Raw genomic sequence first — 20000 nt, 5'->3', positions numbered from 1 at the left:
CTCTGAGAGTGGAGAACGCAGTCTATCCATCCAATTGGTTTAACAGGAACACGATGACATATTGGGTCCAGTGATATAATGGTACTGAAATAGGGTGACCACTGGCAGGACTTTAAAAAAGGATATTTGGTCACAAAAGGAGGACAAAAGGACAAAAAGAACAACATGCACCAGATTTCTTTGGTGTTAGTGTGTGTGTCCATGTTTTTTTTGTTGTTCAACTTTAGATTTTTTTCCCTTCTGGTGACTCACACAGATCCAGCTGTCTAGATCTAGAAGTAATCTCCTTAAGTTTGTTGTTTTTAAGGTACTGTTCCAACACACACACACACACACACACACACACACACACACACACACACACACACACACACACACACACACACACACACACACACACACACACACACACACCTTCAGCTCTACCAATATTATGTCCATCTGTGTACCCTCAGAATGCTCTAAAGATCCGATCTTACATTCCCTGCTAAATCACTTGTGTCCAATGAAACATTTTTTCATGCCATGCCTGACCTCTGACCCCTGGTCATTGCTCTGCCCTATGTTGGTCAGGTGGACGGTTTTTGCACACTGCTCTTTGGCCTGGGGAGCATCAACACCCTCACCGTCATCAGCATCACTAGATACATCAAAGGATGCCACCCAAGTAAAGGTAAACAACAACAACAACAACACCATCATATTATATAATATCTAACAATAAGGAGGGAAGGAGAGAGGGAGAGAGAGATCCTTGTTTCTTCATGCATGGAAATACTGTAGCACACAAAAAGTAATGTCTTAAAAGGAACTTACAGAATCTTACCCTTATGATCCATACTTTTACTGTACATAAACAGTACAGAGGACACACAGACACATAAATAAATCAACAAAAACATTTTTAGCAGCAAACAACCTTTGAGTGAGAGATTTATGATTCGACTCAAAACCTTAAATAGGATTGTAAATTATGTAGGCTACCACATCAGACAGCCTAATCTAATGTGTGTGTGTGTGTGTGTGTGTGTGTGTGTGTGTGTGTTAGTGAATGAGTGAGTGAAAAGAAAAGAGAGAAATAGAGAGAGAGAGTCTAATTTTCTTTTGAAACATTTATCACAGATATGACATTCATTCTGTTTGCCTTCTAAATAATATTACTTCTGTTGTCCCTGGAAGAATAATATACAAGTAATATATAGCTGTCAGGGCTGATATGAAAATTCAAGGTCAATATCCCTAACTGGAAAAAAATATGGACAAAACCATCCCCCTTAAAAATCTATCATAAACAATCATTTTGGACTAATGATAATTACTGTAATTACCGGCCACTCATTAACTGACTGATAGACTAATTACCACCCCCTTCAGAATGCTTCTAACAAATAGACCACTGATAATTTGTGAGGTTAGAGTATTGGTGAGTTAGGAACTGGTTAAAGTGCCCGTACCACATTTGGGTCCAAGTGCTCATGGGGACCCATGTTTGAGTCCAGCCCGGGTCATTTCCCGATTCCCCCCATCTCTCTCTCTCTCTCTCTCTCTCTCTCTCTCTCTCTCTCTCTTTCTGTCTCCCACTTGGTTCCTGTCCTTCTTTTCACTGTCCTATCACAATAGACCTACAAAAAGCTGCCATCTTTGAGATCTGGTATCTTGCCATTTTTGCTATGGGAAAATAACATGGCGATTCTGAATTATCGCAACTGTTAAACTATCGCGGGGACGAATAAGTCTGAAAATGCAGACGTTTTGCTCACACTTTTGTCCTCTGCCTTCAAGTGGGCACTGTGATCTTCGGTAGCCTACTGTAAGGATCTATATGTTCTACATATACACTCTATGATTTAAACCCTCTGTCTCCCCTCAATGTTTGTCGGTCATTAGTTGTCTTGTGTAGTGGTATACATACGTTTTTTTTCAGTTCACATTAAAGATTATTGTTATTCTAAGATTGCCTTGCCTTGCCTTGCCTTGCCTTGCCTTGCCTTGCCTTGCCTTGCCTTGCCATACCTTGCCCTGCATTTGGGTCCAGCTCTCCCCTTGCAATCGTGACAGGTACGTTAAGACGGCAAACTTAGATTTATGCTACCCCAGAGCTAACTTGCAACGCAACTTGCCACAGGTAGTTAGCTTCAATTAACACCCGGATGTCCGTATATGGGCAAAGATGGCAGTTTTGGTTCTTTTTTGTAGGCGAACTTCAGAGGTCTATAAAGGCAAAAGAGTCCCCAAAATATAATTAAAAAATATTTATATTTATATTTGTATATATTAATATTTGTGAGTTGAGAGTTTTTGTGAGTGAAGAGTGTCATGGTTGTCTGTGTCTCCTTTCCGTCCCCTCTGCAGCGCACTGTATCACCAACACCACCGTCGCCATGGCTGTGATGTTCATCTGGATGGGCTCCTGCTTCTGGTCGGCAGCGCCCCTACTGGGCTGGGGGAGCTACACAGGTGAGTGGGGGACCAGGGGACTAGAACGGTTCCATGGGGTTCCAGTGGCTCTAGGAGAACAAAATGTAGTGGAAGTGTAGTGAAGTGGGAGAGCACACAGTGTTTGAGATGCACTAAGCGTTGTAGTCAGAATTTAGCATTCTGTATACTTTTGAGCATGTAGTCACTATTTAGCATTCTGTATAGCCTACTTTTGAGCGTGTAGTCACTAATCACTATTTAGCATTCTGTATACTTTTGAGCGTGTAGTCACTATTTAGTATTCTGTATATTTTTGAGCATGGAGTTTGACAGTGAAAATGCTGTGAATACTGTAAGATAAAAAGCTTTGTAGATTTGAAGTTGGACTATTCTCCAATTATGTCTTATGATATATATTTTTAAGGAAGCCTAACATAACACAGTATGTTATGCAACATAACAGTGTATACTACAAATCACTGTGACGTTGCATCACAAGGTCTCACGTTGCACATCGTGATTCACATCGCAGAGGAATAATCAAAACCTTCACACAGCAACAGTAAAAAAACAACATAACAATAAACAATAACAAAAATAAACAATACCACATCCCATCAATCATGATCTATTCCTCCTGTGCCTTGTGAATGAGAGTAATGCGTTAGAAGCCAGAAGAGCGCCAGCATACCTCATCATCATCATTTCCCCCCTGTGGTGCCATGAGTGGATGAGCCTGTGTGATGCTCTAACCAGCTGGGTCATTACTCACTGGGCTCTACAGATGCCCAGCCCAGCCCAGCCCAGCCGGGTCCAGAGAGCGGTGTTTTACTCAGACTGCAACCGGAAGAGATCAGTCATCAAGATAATTGTGTTGTTGCCTTTGTCGTCACTGATTCACAGCAGTAGGCTAATAGCAGGTCATCTCTCTGACCACGGCACCGGTGTCATCGTGGTGGAGAGAATAACATGGGTCTTTATGATAGTTTCACCAGGGCTTCTCATGGACAGTGCCTGAGCAGCTAGAGATGGAGAACTGAAACAGAACAGGGTTCCAAAGATATCTGGTTTGGCATCTTATTTTGTGACAACAGGGTTGCTTTGATATGTTGAAGGGACACCAGGCAAGCCTGATGCTTTTTTTCTCTACGAAACTCCCCCTAGCATCTGTACAGTACGTGTCGATACTTGTGCGAGCCCTCGCTCGGTCTGAAGCTCTTTTCCGCCGGCTCTGCCATTATACACACGTTTGCAACAATCGCTAGCGTTTCGTTAGCTTGCCTCTGTGCTGGGGATGCAGGATGTAAACGGATCCTGCTTCTCGCGATGTCTGAGACTTTGTGAGACTGCAGGTCGCTGGGTACGATACACTGAACTTGCAAACGGGATATTCTTCCTACAGGCAGTAGGGGCGGATGAGAGAGTCTTCATTCGCCCTGTAAAGAGTCATTTAACCATATAATGACTTACGAAGATGATTAATTAACACGGAAATGTTGCCTGGTGTCCCTTTAAATAATATTGTTTGACACCTGTAATTAACATGACAACTACAATCTATCAATGTTCTATTCTAATGCTGTTCTTTAATAGTCCACTTACTACATGCACTAGCCCAGGCCTACTCTATATATTGATGTAAGGGATGATGTATAGAACACCGGTCATTATCAGGAAAATAAATCCCGACAGGGCGAACCGGACGGTTCTTTCTTGCAGGACAGAGGGGTCTTGCTTCTCCCTGAAGGGACTTATTTTCCTGATAATGACCGGCGTTCTTTACATTATCCCGCTTATTATACGGCTACTTGCCAAAAAGAAAAAAATAAACTCCACGATATGGCTCTTTACATTTATTTGTTACAGTTTCGCCGTGGCTTTTGCTGAGAAACAAATAGTTTGCAACACACGCTAAACTTGAATCAAACATTATTTAGAACACAGCTGATCAACCGTCTGCTTTTCACTTTTGAATGAAGCAAGAAGTGACCGGACTACTTGGCGGAGAACTACTTGATACTACTTGATTTGAAAGACATAAATGAGAAGCACAAAATCCGTTGCCATTGACAAAGGTCATGTTTCAGAGGTCATTAGGCCTACATGGTGCATATTTGACAATAGAACGTTGGGAAATCTCAATGGAGCATTCTACTAGCATTGTAAAGAGCCTTACATGGGCAGCTGTGGCCTACTGGTTAGCACTTTGGACCTGTAACCGGAGGGTTGCCGGTTCGAACCCCGACCAGTAGGCAAGGCTGAAGTGCCCTTGAGCAAGGCACCTAACCCCTCACTGCTCTCCGAGCGCCGCTGTTGTAGCAGGCAGCTCACTGCGCCGGGATTAGTGTGTGCTTCACCTCACTGTGTGTTCACTGTGTGCTGAGTGTGTTTCACTAATTCACGGATTGGGTTAAATGCAGAGACCAAATTTCCCTCACGGGATCAAAAGAGTATATATACTTACATATATACTGTATATATATACTATACTATGCTATAAGGAAATGCAGTTCTACCTCTAAATGGCTGCTATTCCAACCTCTCCTCCAGACCGAGGCTACGGGACGTGTGAGGTGGACTGGGCCAAAGCCAACTACTCCACCATCCACAAGTCCTACATCATCACCATCCTCATCTTCTGCTTCTTCATCCCCGTCATGATCATGCTCTTTTCCTACGTGTCCATCATTAAGACGGTCAAGCGCGGAAACGCCATGGCCTCCGAGGGCGACATCACCGACCGCCAGCGCAAGATCGAGAGGGACGTCACCATCGTGAGTGGCCTACCTCTTACTTCCTACCTCACAATCGTAGCCTACATCTGTGTTGTTGTTTTCGCCCCATGTTACTCCTGTATGATTAGCATATTTTAGCAATAGCATTGTAGCAGCATTAAGTCAGGCAGGAAGAGACCTGACAACTGACAAACCAACTGACACCTTAAAATAGAATACAAACTCCCCTTTGGTTGATGGTAAAATATTGCTAGAGAATGTCTGCATGAACCCCAAACAGCTCTTCAGGCCCCCTCCCAAAACAACTGTAATAAAAAATAAAAATAAAAGACTGAGTCAATAGCCTTAGCTTTTTTACATTTCACTGGCCTCACTGAGAGAGCGATGAGATGATGCCACCATATTGTCCAGTCAGTGGCACTCCAACTCCAGGCTTGCGCCTTTGAAAAAAATGGTGAAATAAAACAGACCATTGCCTCCAAGTGTAATAATCATAGCTAACTCTATCCACTCTCACTTTCGCACGCACGCAAGCACGCACGCATGCACACACGCACGCACGCACGCACGCACGCACACACACACACACACACACACACTCTCAGTCTCTCTCTCTTTTACACTTAACCTCACACTGCTGTGACCGGGCTATGAATGATAGCCAAAATGCTAATGTGTGCTAATGGATTTTCTGAGTGTCTTTAGGGAATAGAGGTTTTACATTGTAGTGGACTCAGCCATGAGGAACTTTTTGAGAATAACACTATGAGGTGACAGAGCTGAAGAAGGGCAGCATAGCCCTGGGGGCAATAACAGTTGAGCTAAATCTATTTTATTAGCCCCAAGGGGGGTGCTGGAGGCTAAAGAAGTGGAGGAATATAAAGAGGCGGATTGCCACCATTATTGCATTTGCTGTGAGTCATGGCACTGTAAACCATTCTAACTGCCACTTAAAGGTTGTGACTCTCTCTCTCTCTCTCTTTCTTTCTCTCTCTCTCTCTCTCATGATCTCTTTCAACACCCCCCCCCTCCTCCACAAACTTCCCTTCAAGTCCAGTCAAGTCACTTTTATTTATATAGCACATTTAAAAACAACAGGAGTTGACCCAAAGTGCTTTACATGGCAATGAGAGGTTAGGCAACAGTTGAAACATAAAAAGGTGCCCAGGGATACACAGGTCTGACTAAGAAAATATATAAAAGTAAAAGGAAAATAATATTACATGAGTACAATTAAGAAGTAGTACATTAGAAAAAAAATAAAAATAAATAATAGTAGTAGTAATAATAATAATAAGATCAGTAGAATAGATATAAAAATAAGAACATAAAATAAATGGAGTAAAACAGGTAAAATAGAGTAAGCAGGATATATAAATTAGGATAAATAAATAACTAAAAGTAAGTGGTAGATAAAAATAAGTAAAAAGGTAGAGGGACACACACGCAAGACACAGGGGGCAGAAATTAAAGGTTGTTAAAAGCAAGAGAGAAAAGGTGCGTTTTTAAATTAGACTTAAAACTAGCAAGGGTAGTCGAGGACTTAATGTGGGGTGGGAGGGGATTCCATAAGTTTGGACCAGCCACAGAGAAGGCCCGGTCACCTTTTGTTTTGAGACGTGTGCGGGGGACAGTTAAGAGTTGTCTTGAAGATGACCGGGTCGACCTAGTGGTAGAGTGTGGAGAAAGGATTTCAGCAATGTAGGGGGGTGCTAGGCCATTAAGAGCTTTAAAAACAAAAAGTAAAATCTTAAAATCAATTCTAAATTTAACAGGAAGCCAGTGCAGCTGAGGACTGGTGTGATGTGCTCTCTCTTTTTAGTACCAGTAAGCAATCTGGCTGCTGCATTCTGGACCATCTGTAATTTGTGAATGTTAGATTGGGTAAGTCCTGTGTATAAAATATTGCAATAATCGAGTCTGGAGGTAATAAAAGCATGTATAAGGGTTTCAAGGTCGTTTTGTGATAAAAAGGACTTGAGATTAGCTATGACTCTGAGTTGATAAAAGCCAAACAAAAGCCACTTTTCTCTAAATCTTCACAATCTCCATGACTATCTTCACCTCTTTAATCCTTTCATCTTTCTCTCTATATAACCAATTTGTTTACTATTCTCTTTTCTTCCTCTTCCTCCACGACTCTGTACTCTTTTCATCTCTCCATCATCTAATGCACCCCCCCCCCCCCCCCGTCTTCATCCTCTCACTTCTCCATACCTGACCCTCACCTGCCCCCCCCCATACACGTCCCTTTTCTGTCAATATCCACCTCTCCAACCTCTCTTGTCCCTTTCTCTCATTCAATCCATTTACTGTCTTTGTTCCTCTCTGTAACTCTTTCTCTTCCTCCACTATTCATGTCTTCATTCCATCTCTCCATAATATATCTCTCTGTAATACCTGACCCTTGTGTTCACCTCCCCCCCCTTGCCTCTGTTGCCTGGGCAACCGTCACAGGTCTCCATCGTGATCTGCACGGCGTTCATCCTGGCGTGGTCGCCGTACGCCGTGGTCTCCATGTGGTCGGCGTGGGGCTTCCACGTGCCGAGCCTGACCAGCATCTTCACGCGCCTCTTCGCCAAGTCGGCCAGCTTCTACAACCCGCTCATCTACTTCGGCCTGAGCGCCAAGTTCCGCAAGGACGTGGCCATTCTACTGCCCTGTGCCGGCGAGAGCAAGGACACGGTCAAGCTCAAGCGCTTCAAGAACCTCAAGGGGAAGCAGGAGGGCGGAGGAGGGGGACAGCACCGGCGGAGGGAGCAGGGGGAGAGGGGGGAGGCCAGGCCGCCCGCCCAGAAGAAGGACGAGAAGGGCGAGTCGCCGTACCTGACGCCCAGCCCGGACTCGGGGGTCGGGAGCACGCCCAGGACCCCGCCGCAAGCCGTGGAGGACCCGCCCGTGTTCGTCATCGACTTCCCACACTCGGAGTCGCCCGGGTACGAGATAGACAGACTGTAAAAGCGTACGTACCTACCTACACCTTGAGGTCAAAGGAGGTTTTGATAGGGAGGTGGAATATGTGGTGTTTTAGTTGTCAAAAAATTGGCATATTGTTTACCTATTTCTTTCCTTCCCCTGAAATTTATATTAAAGGGACACCAGGCAAGCCTGATGCTTTTTCTCTACAAAACTCCCCCTCGCTCGGTCTGAAGCTCTTTTCCTTTTCTTTTCCGTCAAGGGTTTTCGCTGCTTCTTCGCCGGCTCTGCCATTATACACACGTTTGCAACAATCTCTAGCGTTTCGTTAGCCTGCCTCTGTGCTGTAAACTGATCCTGGTTCGGTCGGCGGGTAGGATACACCGAACTTGCAAGTGGGATATTCTTCCTACAGGCAGTAGGCGCGGGCGAGAGAGCCTTCATTCGCCCCGTAATGAGTCATTTAACTATATACCGACTTACGAAGATGATTAATTAACACGAAAACGTTGCCTGGTGTCCCTTTAAAACATGAAGATTTAACACATGGGAAGAAAAACACTTGTCACTGTTCCCTCAAAAACATAGAACATCTAGAATAATTTCCATTTTTGACAATGAAAGCTACGTATCCTTAAGTTAAAGTGTTTTGTTTTAATTGTGGTTAATTATTTTATGTGATACATATTTTACATGTATTTCACAATATATATTGTATTATTGAAAGTGATTACCTAATAGCCGTAGATTGAAAAAAAAAGATTATTTTTGTAAAGCAAAAAAAAGTGTATGTTTATATACCGCTCCCCTTTTCTATGTGACTCAGTTTCAGGCTGTAAATCTTTTCTATGTGGTTGTAAATAACATCTTTGCAGACTGTGTGCTGTATATCGCCAGTGTTGAGTGAGGAGAATAAATCTGCCTCGGTCTCTGTTCTGCTTCCTCTCTTCTCTGTTCCCAGTAGCCATGCTGCTCATGTAATGTGGTTATGATCACATAATGTGGTTGTGAAATGTTGACAATAAGTAGCCATGCTGCTCATGTAATGTGGTTATGATCACATAATGTGGTTGTGAAATGTTGATAATAATAATAATATGTTAGTGTATCTGTTGCATGACTGTGTAACTCACACTATGTAGTTCTTTTAAAAATGTGTATTAAAAATGTGGATTATCTTTTCAGAAAGGCCTGACCAGGGACTGGGCCTGCAACACACAACATAAAAGCCATATTTGTTATTTGATAAATAATAAATACATAAAATAATCAATAAATGCTAAATAATAATAAGTAATAAGTTGATCGAGTAGGATTGTGACCCAATTAGTGTTTTTTTTTTTACAAACTGGGTACAATTTTCATGCTAAATGGCGTTGAATAAGGGACATATATCAAATTTTCCATGACTTTAAACCACCTATACACCCATGACTCTGTAAATGGGAATCAAACAACGTAGTTCGGACCAAGGCAGACTCTATTTCAGCCAACTGACCTGTTCTCTGAGGAGCACACATGGGAAGCGTGTAATTAGATCTACTGTTGTGCTCAAACGTAAACAACCTTTTGACGGAATCAATGGCAGCTCTTTTAAACAAACAATCCCGACTTCTCATTGGTGGTCCCAGTCAGTTACAGCCAGTAACTTTGGACCTGATCATCCACTACAGGCTTCCTGGCTACAGGCCATTTGGTTGTTGGTATAATGAGGTCATTTTTTTTTTCTTTCACTTAAAGGTAAACTATGCAGTATTGGCAATTTCCTTACTGTTTTTTTTTCCGTTTTTTGCTTATTTTTCGCTGGCTCTGTCATGACGAATGTCTGAGAAACTCCATCGCTACCTTTTTCTAGTCGGTGCCTGGTGTGTATGTGTATTTGAATGCAGTAAAGCAATTCGTTACACTCGTTATACTTCTTGTTATACTTGCCCTGGTAATGGGCTCAGAAGCCTAAAAGGGCAAACACAGTGACAGAATGTAAAGTAGCTGGCTAACAGGAGTGGCATTAGCGCCTCACGCTCCAGGTCAATCAGAGATATGACCGCGGGATTGAGCCTGAAGGCCACAGGGCTGATCCACTTGGGAGTCGGTTTCCAGACAGCACCTTATTAGTGTGGTCTGGGGTGTACTGACCAACAAGACTTGGCCCTGGCACAGAGTCGCTTGTGATCTACTGTAGGAGACGTCACTGAGGAGGTCTATGTCACACAAGATGTGTAAATTGGAGCTAAGGAGTGTTGTAACGTGTGTGTGTGATGCTTGAAAGGCATTTAGTGAACATGAATAAATTGTCCAATAATGTTGCTGCTCCTATTAAGAGTACTGTACGTGTTTCCTGTATGTGTAGCTCTATGGTCAAAATGCCTTCTATTTTAATAGCTCTATGGACAAAAATGCTGTCTATTTGAATAGCTTCATGGTAAAAAATGCCATCTATTTGAATAGCTCTATGGTCAAAAATGCAAATTAAATGAAGTCGCATGCACAAAACTAAGTGATGCCTTCAGGCTGTGGGGTTCTAAATATGACAGAGAAAAAAACATGTGGCTTTTCTATAATACCCCTGTTACTGTACAAGCTTTCGATTATGCTCAAGGTATCACAAGTAAAAAGATTTAAAAAAACTTCAACTTCAACTCAGATATTATCTCCATTTATTGCTGTAGTCATTACCAGTCCTAAAGGCCCAACTCATGCAAGGCCTATTCGGTCACCTTTCTATGCTGTGAATGTAGCTGAAGTAGACTTTGGAAAACTGGTTTCTTAAGAGCATGAGATATGAAGATCTAGGCTGTGTGTGTGTGTGTGCTCCCTCCACCCACACAGAAACACCAGCATAAGTGAGTCTTTTGCTGTAGGTCGTGGCGGCCATTTCGTGAAAGTTTATCACGTGTTATCCTCTCTGGTCCTTTGGCCTCCTTTCATGACAGAAGCGTCTTCCGATTCGAGCGTTACGGCTGCAGTCACCGTCGCAGGCCAAATTACATAGCTTTCACAGAATTGAACACATGCAGTAACACAGACAGGTCTATCATTACAGGGGACCTTATGAGGCTTCCACTTCGGTAGCAGTCCGTCTCTACACGTGCAATTATTACATGCGCATAATTAATTCTAAAGACACAGGGCATGTTCGGAGGTAATACTTAAGAGTCTGCTGCATGCGGAATCAGGAAATATTAATTTGCGGTTCTAACTAGGTGGTAAAACGAGTGGGTGTGATTAGGTCTGTAAAAGGAGAAAGTCTTACCCGTCTGATGATATATTATCATATTTTGTTTACCTTGAGGATTTGCTTGTTCACTTTATGTTAATTTAGGAAGAATTTCAAACTGGGATGTGCGAGTGGTTTTATGTGGATGTGAGGTGACTTTGACCGACCCGACGGCCTGAGTAAATCCTGTGAAATAAAATATTTTCTACCGTAAGTCCTCTAAAAGAAAGAAAAGAAATGTCCATTTTGGACATTTAAGAGGAGAAGCCAGGGGTACTTGGAGAAATCTGGTTGATGATCGATGCGTGATTAAATATTTGATTCTAGCGGCACCCTGTGGTCACAATTTGTTACTACCATGACAGTCACACTACACGACAGGACAGTTCTATGGCATGTTTCACTACACAACTTACAGTGAACTTGATATGGATGTGTAAACATAACCATAGAAATAGATTATACAGACACATAGCCTACTATATATATATATATCTTATAATAATACTACTACTAATAATAATATTAAGCACATATCAACAAATGGGAAATCAGCATTGGTATGTTTGACAAAATAGTCTGAGAACCCTCCCGTCACAAACAGAGCAGACAGCATCGCTGAAATACAACAGGTTCTTTTATTGTTGTTATCGATAAATGTCACTCTCCCGTCTCAGAAAAAAGAGCATGATACATAATGATGAAAAAGAAGACACTATAATAACAATTATTATTACAATAAAATATGTACACAAAAAAAATCTTTTTTTTTGACCCAACTTGACATGGTCTCCCTGAACTTTCTTACACGACCATGAATTACAAAAAAGCATACTGACCTTCCCTTTAGATGCGTATCTGGTCTACACCAGATGTTTGTTAGTTGTTTAACTGATTCCTTAGTTAAATTGTTATTTGTACACAAACCGGTCTGTATATATGTCTGTAGTGCTTGCATGCAACACCACCAGTCAAAACTTCCAAAGTGACTGTAGAGAGAGACCCTCTTTGCTCTTGTGTGTGTATGCGCATATTATATATATATATATATATATATATATATAAAAAATAACACACACACACATATCAGTTGCTTTCCCTCGATAACAATAATCTGAACTCCACTCATCAGTAGGCCTACCACTTCTGTGCATCACTTCAAAACGTCTGTAAGCAATAAACACACTTGGTTAAAAAGACTCGGTCAATAACATTGAACTGTATCTACTATCAGAGCAAAGCACGTCGCCACTCCTGTCGTTTACACTTCCCCTTTCTGACCAGCAGAGGGAGCTATCATCCCAAGTGTTAATAAGTAACGAGAGGTCACTGAAACTTGCATGTTTTTAATCACTACGAGCGCAACATTATAGTGAACTAAACTGACTCCATCACACGTCAAATAATAATAAAAATATATAGTCACGATTCAATGTACATCGTTTTCTGAAGTTATAAATAGATGTTTCTGTTGAACTATACATATTCTATTTGATAGCCTATTTCACGTTCTTGACTGGAAATTACTACCACAACCCAATCAAAAAAATCATGTGAAAATGACTTCTTATTGTAGTTTACACAAGCATACACTTTTAAAGTCAGTTATTTCACTTTGCCTTGAACTTGTAGTGTATAGAGGCTTCAAAACCACACATTTCAAGATCACTGAATTTGGTAGACAGCCATTGATTTTTTCCCTTCATGCTGATGTATCAGCATAGTTAAGAGCCTTGAGTATGAAAAAACAAAAAAGAAAATCAACTTTTTCTCTTTTTTTACAGAACTGTAACTGGAAAAGATATTCTAGCAAAAAAAAAAAAAAAAAAAAAATTGATACAAAATGCCTTTGTACGTCTGACATCCAGATTTTGTTTCCAAAACTGCTGACCGTCAAACAAAATCTGGAGGAAAACCGAACAAGACAAATAAAAGTGAGTGGAGTGAATTTTTGACAGCCATTTTAAGTAAGTTCGATCGCTCAGCCTAACTCACCGCGAAGGCATTCCATAAGACGAGTCTTGATAAGACAGCACTCCATCTTTGGAGTGAGTAGTTATAGGCTTTAAAGAGGACTGACACCTCGTTTTCAAGTAAAATCACAGAAACAAAAACATCAACACAAATAAAAACAATCACAACCCAATTATAGTTATTAGAAAATATATATAATTTTCAAAATAATTATTTCATATAGAACATATAGAAACGTAATCATTCCCTTTTAGTCAAGGGCGTACGTTTGTTCTTCTTTATGAGTGCACCTCTTAAGTGCAACGGATTCTAAGAGTTAAGACCAAAAAAAAATAAAACGAAAGGACATCAAGACATCTTATCCTCCAAAAGACCTCCTTCTCTGGAGACAGCAGACCGTAACGTAAATGTCAGCAAAGAAGCGTTGAATCAAAGGAAATAATTCAGCAGCTTGAAGCTTTGAGCGGGCGCTGTTGACTGGTTAAACAACTCAATGTGTTTTTTTTTGGCTGAAGTAGCTAAAGTAGAGAAATGTACATAAACGCATAGTGCAGAAAACATCCTTCAAAATGCAATAAGCATCTAACAAACAGAAAAAAAAAAAATCCTGCATAACTTGAAAAGAAAATTAAAGGCAGTTCATCCAAATCAAGGGTTGAACTAGAACTGTGCGTGAGCGATGGCATTTTTGTTGAACAAGCTGCTTTTAGCAAAGTAGAGGTCAATCGGGAGTATCTGACTGGTTAGGTAGGAGAAGATCGGTCAAACCGCTTAACAACTGCCTTTTGTAAAGTCATGTATGTCATGCACATGCTCTCTTTTGACGGCATCTCACACATTTAAATGCAATTGTGGAAAAACATCTGCAGATGACACGGAGAAGACAGAGGTTTTGTGTTTTGTTTTTTTGTTAAATATCCACATCGAGATTTATGTTTAGCTGTCAATCATCGTCATATGCAAATTGAATTTAAGCATGTGGAAATATTTGAAGTAGCCTTCCGAAAAGAATAATAATAATACAATTTAAATAAAAAAGACATTTCTATACGCCCACCAATGAACTCATGGGACATAGCTGTGATGCAAAGGCACGTAAGTCATAAAACATCAGACAAATAGCCCCACCACCGCCAAATCCCCACCAGCACCCGCCAAATCACCACCATCCCAAACAGATCCGACTGGGTGCGGTAGATGTTAGGGTCTGAGAGTATCAAAGATCTCCAAGATTCCATGGTGTTGGTAGTATGGAAAACTATAGCATCTATAGCAACAAAGTAACAAACAAACAAACTAACATACAAACAGGAAGTGGGCAACCTGGGACTCATCATGAGGTGGAGAAGTTGTTAAGACAATGCCAGTCTGGCCTCAACTGCCACCGCTGGGTGGAGAAGAAGGGGTGTGAGGAGAGAAACAGGAGGAGGTGTGTATGTGTGTGTGTGTGTGTGCAGGAGTGTCCACAAGTTTGCTTATCATGTATTCTGTCCCAGAACACCTTCTGTGTGTGTGTGTGTGAGAGAGAGTGTGAGAGAGATAGAGAGAGAGAGAGAGAGAGAGAGAGAAAGATAGAGAGAGAGAGTGTGTGTGAGAGGAGAGAGAGAGAGAGAGAGAGAGAGAGAGAGAGAGAGAGAGAGAGAGAGAGAGAGAGAGAGAGAGATAGAGAAAGATAGAGAGAGAGAGTGTGTGTGAGAGAGAGAGAGAGAGAGAGAGAGAGAGAGAGAGAGAGAGAGAGAGAGAGAGAGAGAGAGATGAAAGATCAGACACACACACACACACATCCATCGTCAGAGCCTGGAGTCCATGCATGAGGGTGTTGAGTCTGAGGAGGGTCTCTGCTGATTTGAGGAGGAGGAAGAGTTCAGAATCCATTGAGCCAGCCAGGCCTGCCTGGATGAGGTGTGTGTGTGTGTGTGTGTGTGTGTGTGTGTGTGTGTGTGTGTGTGTGTGTGTGTGTGTGTTTCAGATGAAACTCAAACACGAAAGGACATGGAGTGTAAAAAGGCATCAATGCCAGTGTGTATGTGTGTGTGTGTGTGTGTGTGTGTGTGTGTAAGTAGATGCCTGTGTGTATGTATGTGTGTGTGTAGATGCCTGCCTGTGCGTGTGTGTGCGTGTGTATGTGTGTGTGTGTGTGTGTGTGTGTGTGCGTGTGTATGTGTGTGTGTGTGTGTGCGTGTGTATGGACACGTGAACGTGTCTAAAGCTGCGCGTCCCACTCCATTCCATTCCAGAAAGCAGCTCACTTCAGTCCGTCTTGTCTGACCGCTGAGCCAGTCCTCCACCTCGTTCCCTGGAGCCGCCCAGCAGCCTGTCCTCAGCAGGTCGGTAGGGGTGTGTGTGTGTGTGTGTGTGTGTGTGTGTGTGTGTGGTCATACGAAGACTTTGGCGAGAGCGTCGGCCCCTGCGCTCCCGATGAAGCACTTGGTGGGGTGGAACGCCACGGCGTGGATGGACTCCTCCTCCTTCTTGCGGTGTGCGGTGAATTCCTGGATGCATGTCTTGCTGTCCATGTTCCACAGGCGCACTGAGCAGTCGTGACCTTTTGGGGGGGGCGGGGAGGGGGGGGGGGGGGCAACAAAGCATTTTTTTTTTTTAAATTGCATTTTTTTTTACAATTTATTGATTGTAGATACCAAAGAGCATAGCGCCCCCTAGAGTGTAGCGCTGTAGATACCAAAGAGCACAGAACCCCCTAGAGTGTAGCGCTGTTTATACCAAAGAGCACAGCACCCCCTAGAGTGTAGCGCTGTAGATACCAAAGAGCACAGCACCACCTAGAGCATAGCGTGTAGCGCTGTAGATACCAAAGAGCATAGCGCCCCCTCAGTGAGCGGTCTCCGGAACCTCCTTACAAACTAACAAACAGTGTTGGAGACGGAGGCTCCCACAATAGATCTGCACTCGATTGCTCTTAAATAGCGACTAGCTGTTTTTGTCTGTGAAAGTGCAAAGAGCAAAATTTTCAGTGAGGATAAATTATGTATCAGTGCAAATGAGTTCAACTTAATATTACATTCAATTTCAAGTTGACTGGGATTAAGTTCCAATCTAATTAATTCAATTTTAACATATACTATTCAAATTTGGTTTCTCAATACAATTGCTCAAATTCAGCAATTCAAATGCAAATGCAAAATATTCAAATTCGGTTTGAGGTAACACAAGTTTGACTCCTACAAATCCTCCTTTAGTCTGCTAGTCATACTCCTGTGGCAGTTATACTCCTGTGGCAGTTATACTCCTGTGGCTGGAGAGTCACTTGAGTGTCACAGTGGGCAGCCAAGGAGCCAATTATCCAAACACATTAGCTAGCTTCAGCCAAGCCATTATTCAACTGGAGAGAGAAAGAGCGAGAGAGAGAGAGAGATGGAGGGAGAGAGAGAGATGGAGGGAGAGAGAGAGAGAAAGAGAGGATATAGAGACAGGGGGAATAAGCACTGAATAGAAAGAAGGCATTGACAGAAAAAGAGATGAAGAGAGAAATCGAAAGAAAGAGGAATGAATATTGGAAGAGTAGAAAAAGGTTGAAAGAGACAGAACAGAGAGAGATAATTTTGTGTTTGTGTGTTAGAGATAGAGATAGATAGATAGAGTGAGAGTGAGTGAGTGAGTGAGTGAGTGAGTGAGTGAGTGAGTGAGTGAGTGAGTGAGTGAGAGAGAGAGAGAGAGAACCATCTGCTGTTTCTGTTTGAAGAATAAACGGGCAGTAGGACAAATGATTTCCAGCTCTGTAACTGCCCTACTTTCTGCCACACACACACACACACACACACCATTACAGAGAGGTATGTGTTGAGCAATAGTTTGCCTTTGATAAGTTTTGGACGACCTGGCATCAGAGGGTTGGCACTAAAATAGGTGTTCCTCTAAAGTGGGTCAGGGTGATGAGGTGACCCTTGGTTATGTTCTGACGCAGTTCGATGACGACGGTTGAGAATTATGTTTTTATCATTTTGGAGGCAGGGCGACTGTTGACAGATGATCTGTTTGACTAGGGCAGAGCACTGATATTCATTCAAGGATGTAATAATTCACTGACACACACAATAAATGAAGAACAGATGCCGAGGGAATAAATATCACTTGAACGAACACGCCTTACACACACACACACACACACACACCTACAAAGATGGAGTAGGAGTAAAAAAAAATAATAATATAATAATTATAAATCAGAATAAATACAAATCAGTAAAATGTCCTTAGTGACTTACTGCCGGACATGAGGTACAGGCCATTGGGGTCCACTGCCAGACTGGTCACTGCATCCAGATGGGCAACCATCGAGTGGATGAGCTTACCTGGAACAGCAGGAGACACCAGCTTTACAAAATGTCAGTCATATACTAGTCCCTAATCCCACATAACCACACATAAATTAATATTAACTCGTAAAACCACACATACCGTAACTATACATACCACACCACACTAACTTTGATTTTTAGTATAAACTTACTTTTAATGTTAATGTAATGTTTATTGATGTCTTTCTAAGTCTTTTTAGACAAAACATAACCTGAGCACATATATACATTTGGAGATCACAATGGTGAACTAATTGGTTACACCAGCGGTTCTCAAACTGTTTTTCCCCGTGTACCACCACCTGCATCCTCGACTCGGCTCGCATACCCCCACCATCCGACACATAAAAAAACATTAACACTTTCTTGTTGACGCATTACAGGCAACACATTTAATTAGCCGCCCTACATGATAACAAATAACAAAATCAAAACTGGTCTATGAGCTCTCACACTAAAAAAACAATGTGGAGAACCACATAATGAAACACAAAGAACAAAGAGAACATAGGCCTAAGATTAAAAAACAAAATAAAATATAGCCGCAAGCGGCAATGGCGGGCCCGAGCACCTGCGGGCCGGAACCCATGACATGTCGGAATCCAACAAAGCATACATATTTGATGCATGTGCTATTTGTTTTTGTATTTTATTTTCTGCCACATTTACTCGCTTGGCCAGGTGGGGGCGTAATGCAAGGCAGGCCCATTGGGTGTCATCATAATCATAATATATATTAACCTGAGAAATTTCAGACCATTCATTTTAAAGGGAAACTTGGCAGGATTTCCCCCTCTGCTGGAGAAATTGTGCATTATGCTATTTCAAACTGTGGGAAAAGGTAACGATAAAGCACATGGATTTGTTTACAAGCTAGCGAACGGTTAGCATAAGTTTGGCAGAACTATGTGGATGTTACAAGGTAAGAAACACGATTTAAAACGAGTTTCTTGTTTCTCACTTCTCTTTCCGGGACGGTAAGTCTCAATGTTGCAAGGTTGGTTTTCCGCCTGGGGACGCTAGGCGCAGCGGGGAAAGTCACCATTTTCACCGAAACAGGTCATTTAACCATCCGAATGATTTCTAAACGGGTTTATTACGTTGAAATAGTTGCCAAGTTCCCCTTTAAGCAAAGAACATTTCTGATACACTATTTGGTTGGCCAGATGGTGGCGCTATGTTAGGCATTGAAATTACACATGTGAATATCATCACAATAATGATATCCAAAATGTTTGTAAACTTTCAATCACTTAAGGCATTGTCAATTTCTGGCACATTTCCTGCTTGGCCAGAAGGTGGCGCTATGCTAGGCCTGTGAATTACGCATGTGAATATCATCACAATAATGATATCCAATATTTTATAAAGTTTCAGATCAATCACTTAAGGCATTGTCCATTTCTGGCACATTTCCTGCTTGGCCAGGTGGTGGCGCTATGTCAGGCAGGCTCATTTGGTGTCTGGATATCATCATAATCATGATATCTATTAACCTGAGAAGTTTCAGACCATTCATTCAATGCACTGTGATTTATGACACATTTCCTGTTTATGTGCTGAGATATTAAAATCATATCAAATATATAAGTTATCAAAAATCCCTTCACAATTTAACATCAGCGCCATCTTGGCATAATATTTGCCAAATTTCAAATGAATCTGACAAACCGTCTAGGAGGAGTATGTTTAAATTGATCATATGGCATCAGTATAATTGTCATTCTTTCTGTTGCCAGTTGGTGGCGCTATGCCAAACATGCATTATGGGCATGTGAATATTATCATTAACATGGTCTTCAATGACCTGTGAAATTTAAAACATTTCAAGCCATGCATGGTGAATTATGACACATTTATTGTTTATGTGGAAGGGTATTAAAATTAATAATTTCGCCATTTCGTCAAATTACAACATATCAAAAAAAAGCTTCACAATTTATAATCAGGAACATCTCGGCGTCATGTATACCAACTTTGACATGAATCGGATCAACCGTCTAGGAGGAGTATGTTAAAATTGATCATGTCCACAACGCAAAAAAATCTCAATTACCTCACTTCCTGTGGGCGTGGGTAATGGCATGTTAATACAAAAGTTGTTTGTTTTTGGGAGTTACATACACCCACTAAATTTGGTGTGTGTATCTGAAACTATATGCCAACCACAAGTCACAGTGACATAAGGGGGCGCTATGGAGTTCCTGGGCAACGCCCAGTGCCAAGCTTTTATCCCTGTCTATTCACTGTATCACTTGATGTGTGTGCCAAATTTCATGCGTTTTCACCCATTGGAAGAACCTCTTTTGGCATCATGATTCATCACATATTTCATCACATATTAGTCTGCACAAAATCCCAAATTCCTCACTTCCTGTTGGGCGTGGCTAATGGATTGTACATACGAAAGTCGTTCATCTTGGG

General features: G+C 41.8%; 2 protein-coding genes and 1 long non-coding RNA gene across 3 annotated transcripts in view; 2 read left to right on the top strand and 1 right to left on the bottom strand.

The window, feature by feature from the left end:
• opn6a (opsin 6, group member a) overlaps positions 1 to 8287 on the top strand; it is a 24482-nt gene extending 16195 nt beyond the window's left edge. The window contains exons 3-6 of the mRNA XM_042103292.1: positions 574 to 673; positions 2353 to 2457; positions 4969 to 5192; positions 7611 to 8287. Of these exons, the coding sequence (XP_041959226.1) occupies positions 574 to 673; positions 2353 to 2457; positions 4969 to 5192; positions 7611 to 8111 (930 nt within the window). The 3' untranslated portion in view covers positions 8112 to 8287. The remainder of the gene's footprint in view (positions 1 to 573; positions 674 to 2352; positions 2458 to 4968; positions 5193 to 7610) is intronic.
• A 6337-nt stretch (positions 8288 to 14624) lies between these two features.
• LOC121718415 lies at positions 14625 to 15356 on the top strand. Its single transcript, XR_006033932.1, has 2 exons — positions 14625 to 14711; positions 15163 to 15356. It is a non-coding gene; the product is annotated as an uncharacterized LOC121718415 (long non-coding RNA).
• A 172-nt stretch (positions 15357 to 15528) lies between these two features.
• strn (striatin, calmodulin binding protein) overlaps positions 15529 to 20000 on the bottom strand; it is a 52195-nt gene continuing 47723 nt past the window's right edge. Inside the window, 2 exon segments of the mRNA XM_042102701.1 lie at positions 15529 to 15805; positions 17484 to 17570. Coding sequence (XP_041958635.1) covers positions 15636 to 15805; positions 17484 to 17570 — 257 coding nt within the window. The 3' untranslated portion in view covers positions 15529 to 15635.

Source organism: Alosa sapidissima, chromosome 9, assembly GCF_018492685.1.
Source record: "Alosa sapidissima isolate fAloSap1 chromosome 9, fAloSap1.pri, whole genome shotgun sequence".
NCBI classification, from domain to species: domain Eukaryota; kingdom Metazoa; phylum Chordata; class Actinopteri; order Clupeiformes; family Clupeidae; genus Alosa; species Alosa sapidissima.
The sequence above is the reverse complement of the archived record's forward strand: the minus strand, read 5'-3'. Positions and strand labels throughout refer to the sequence as shown.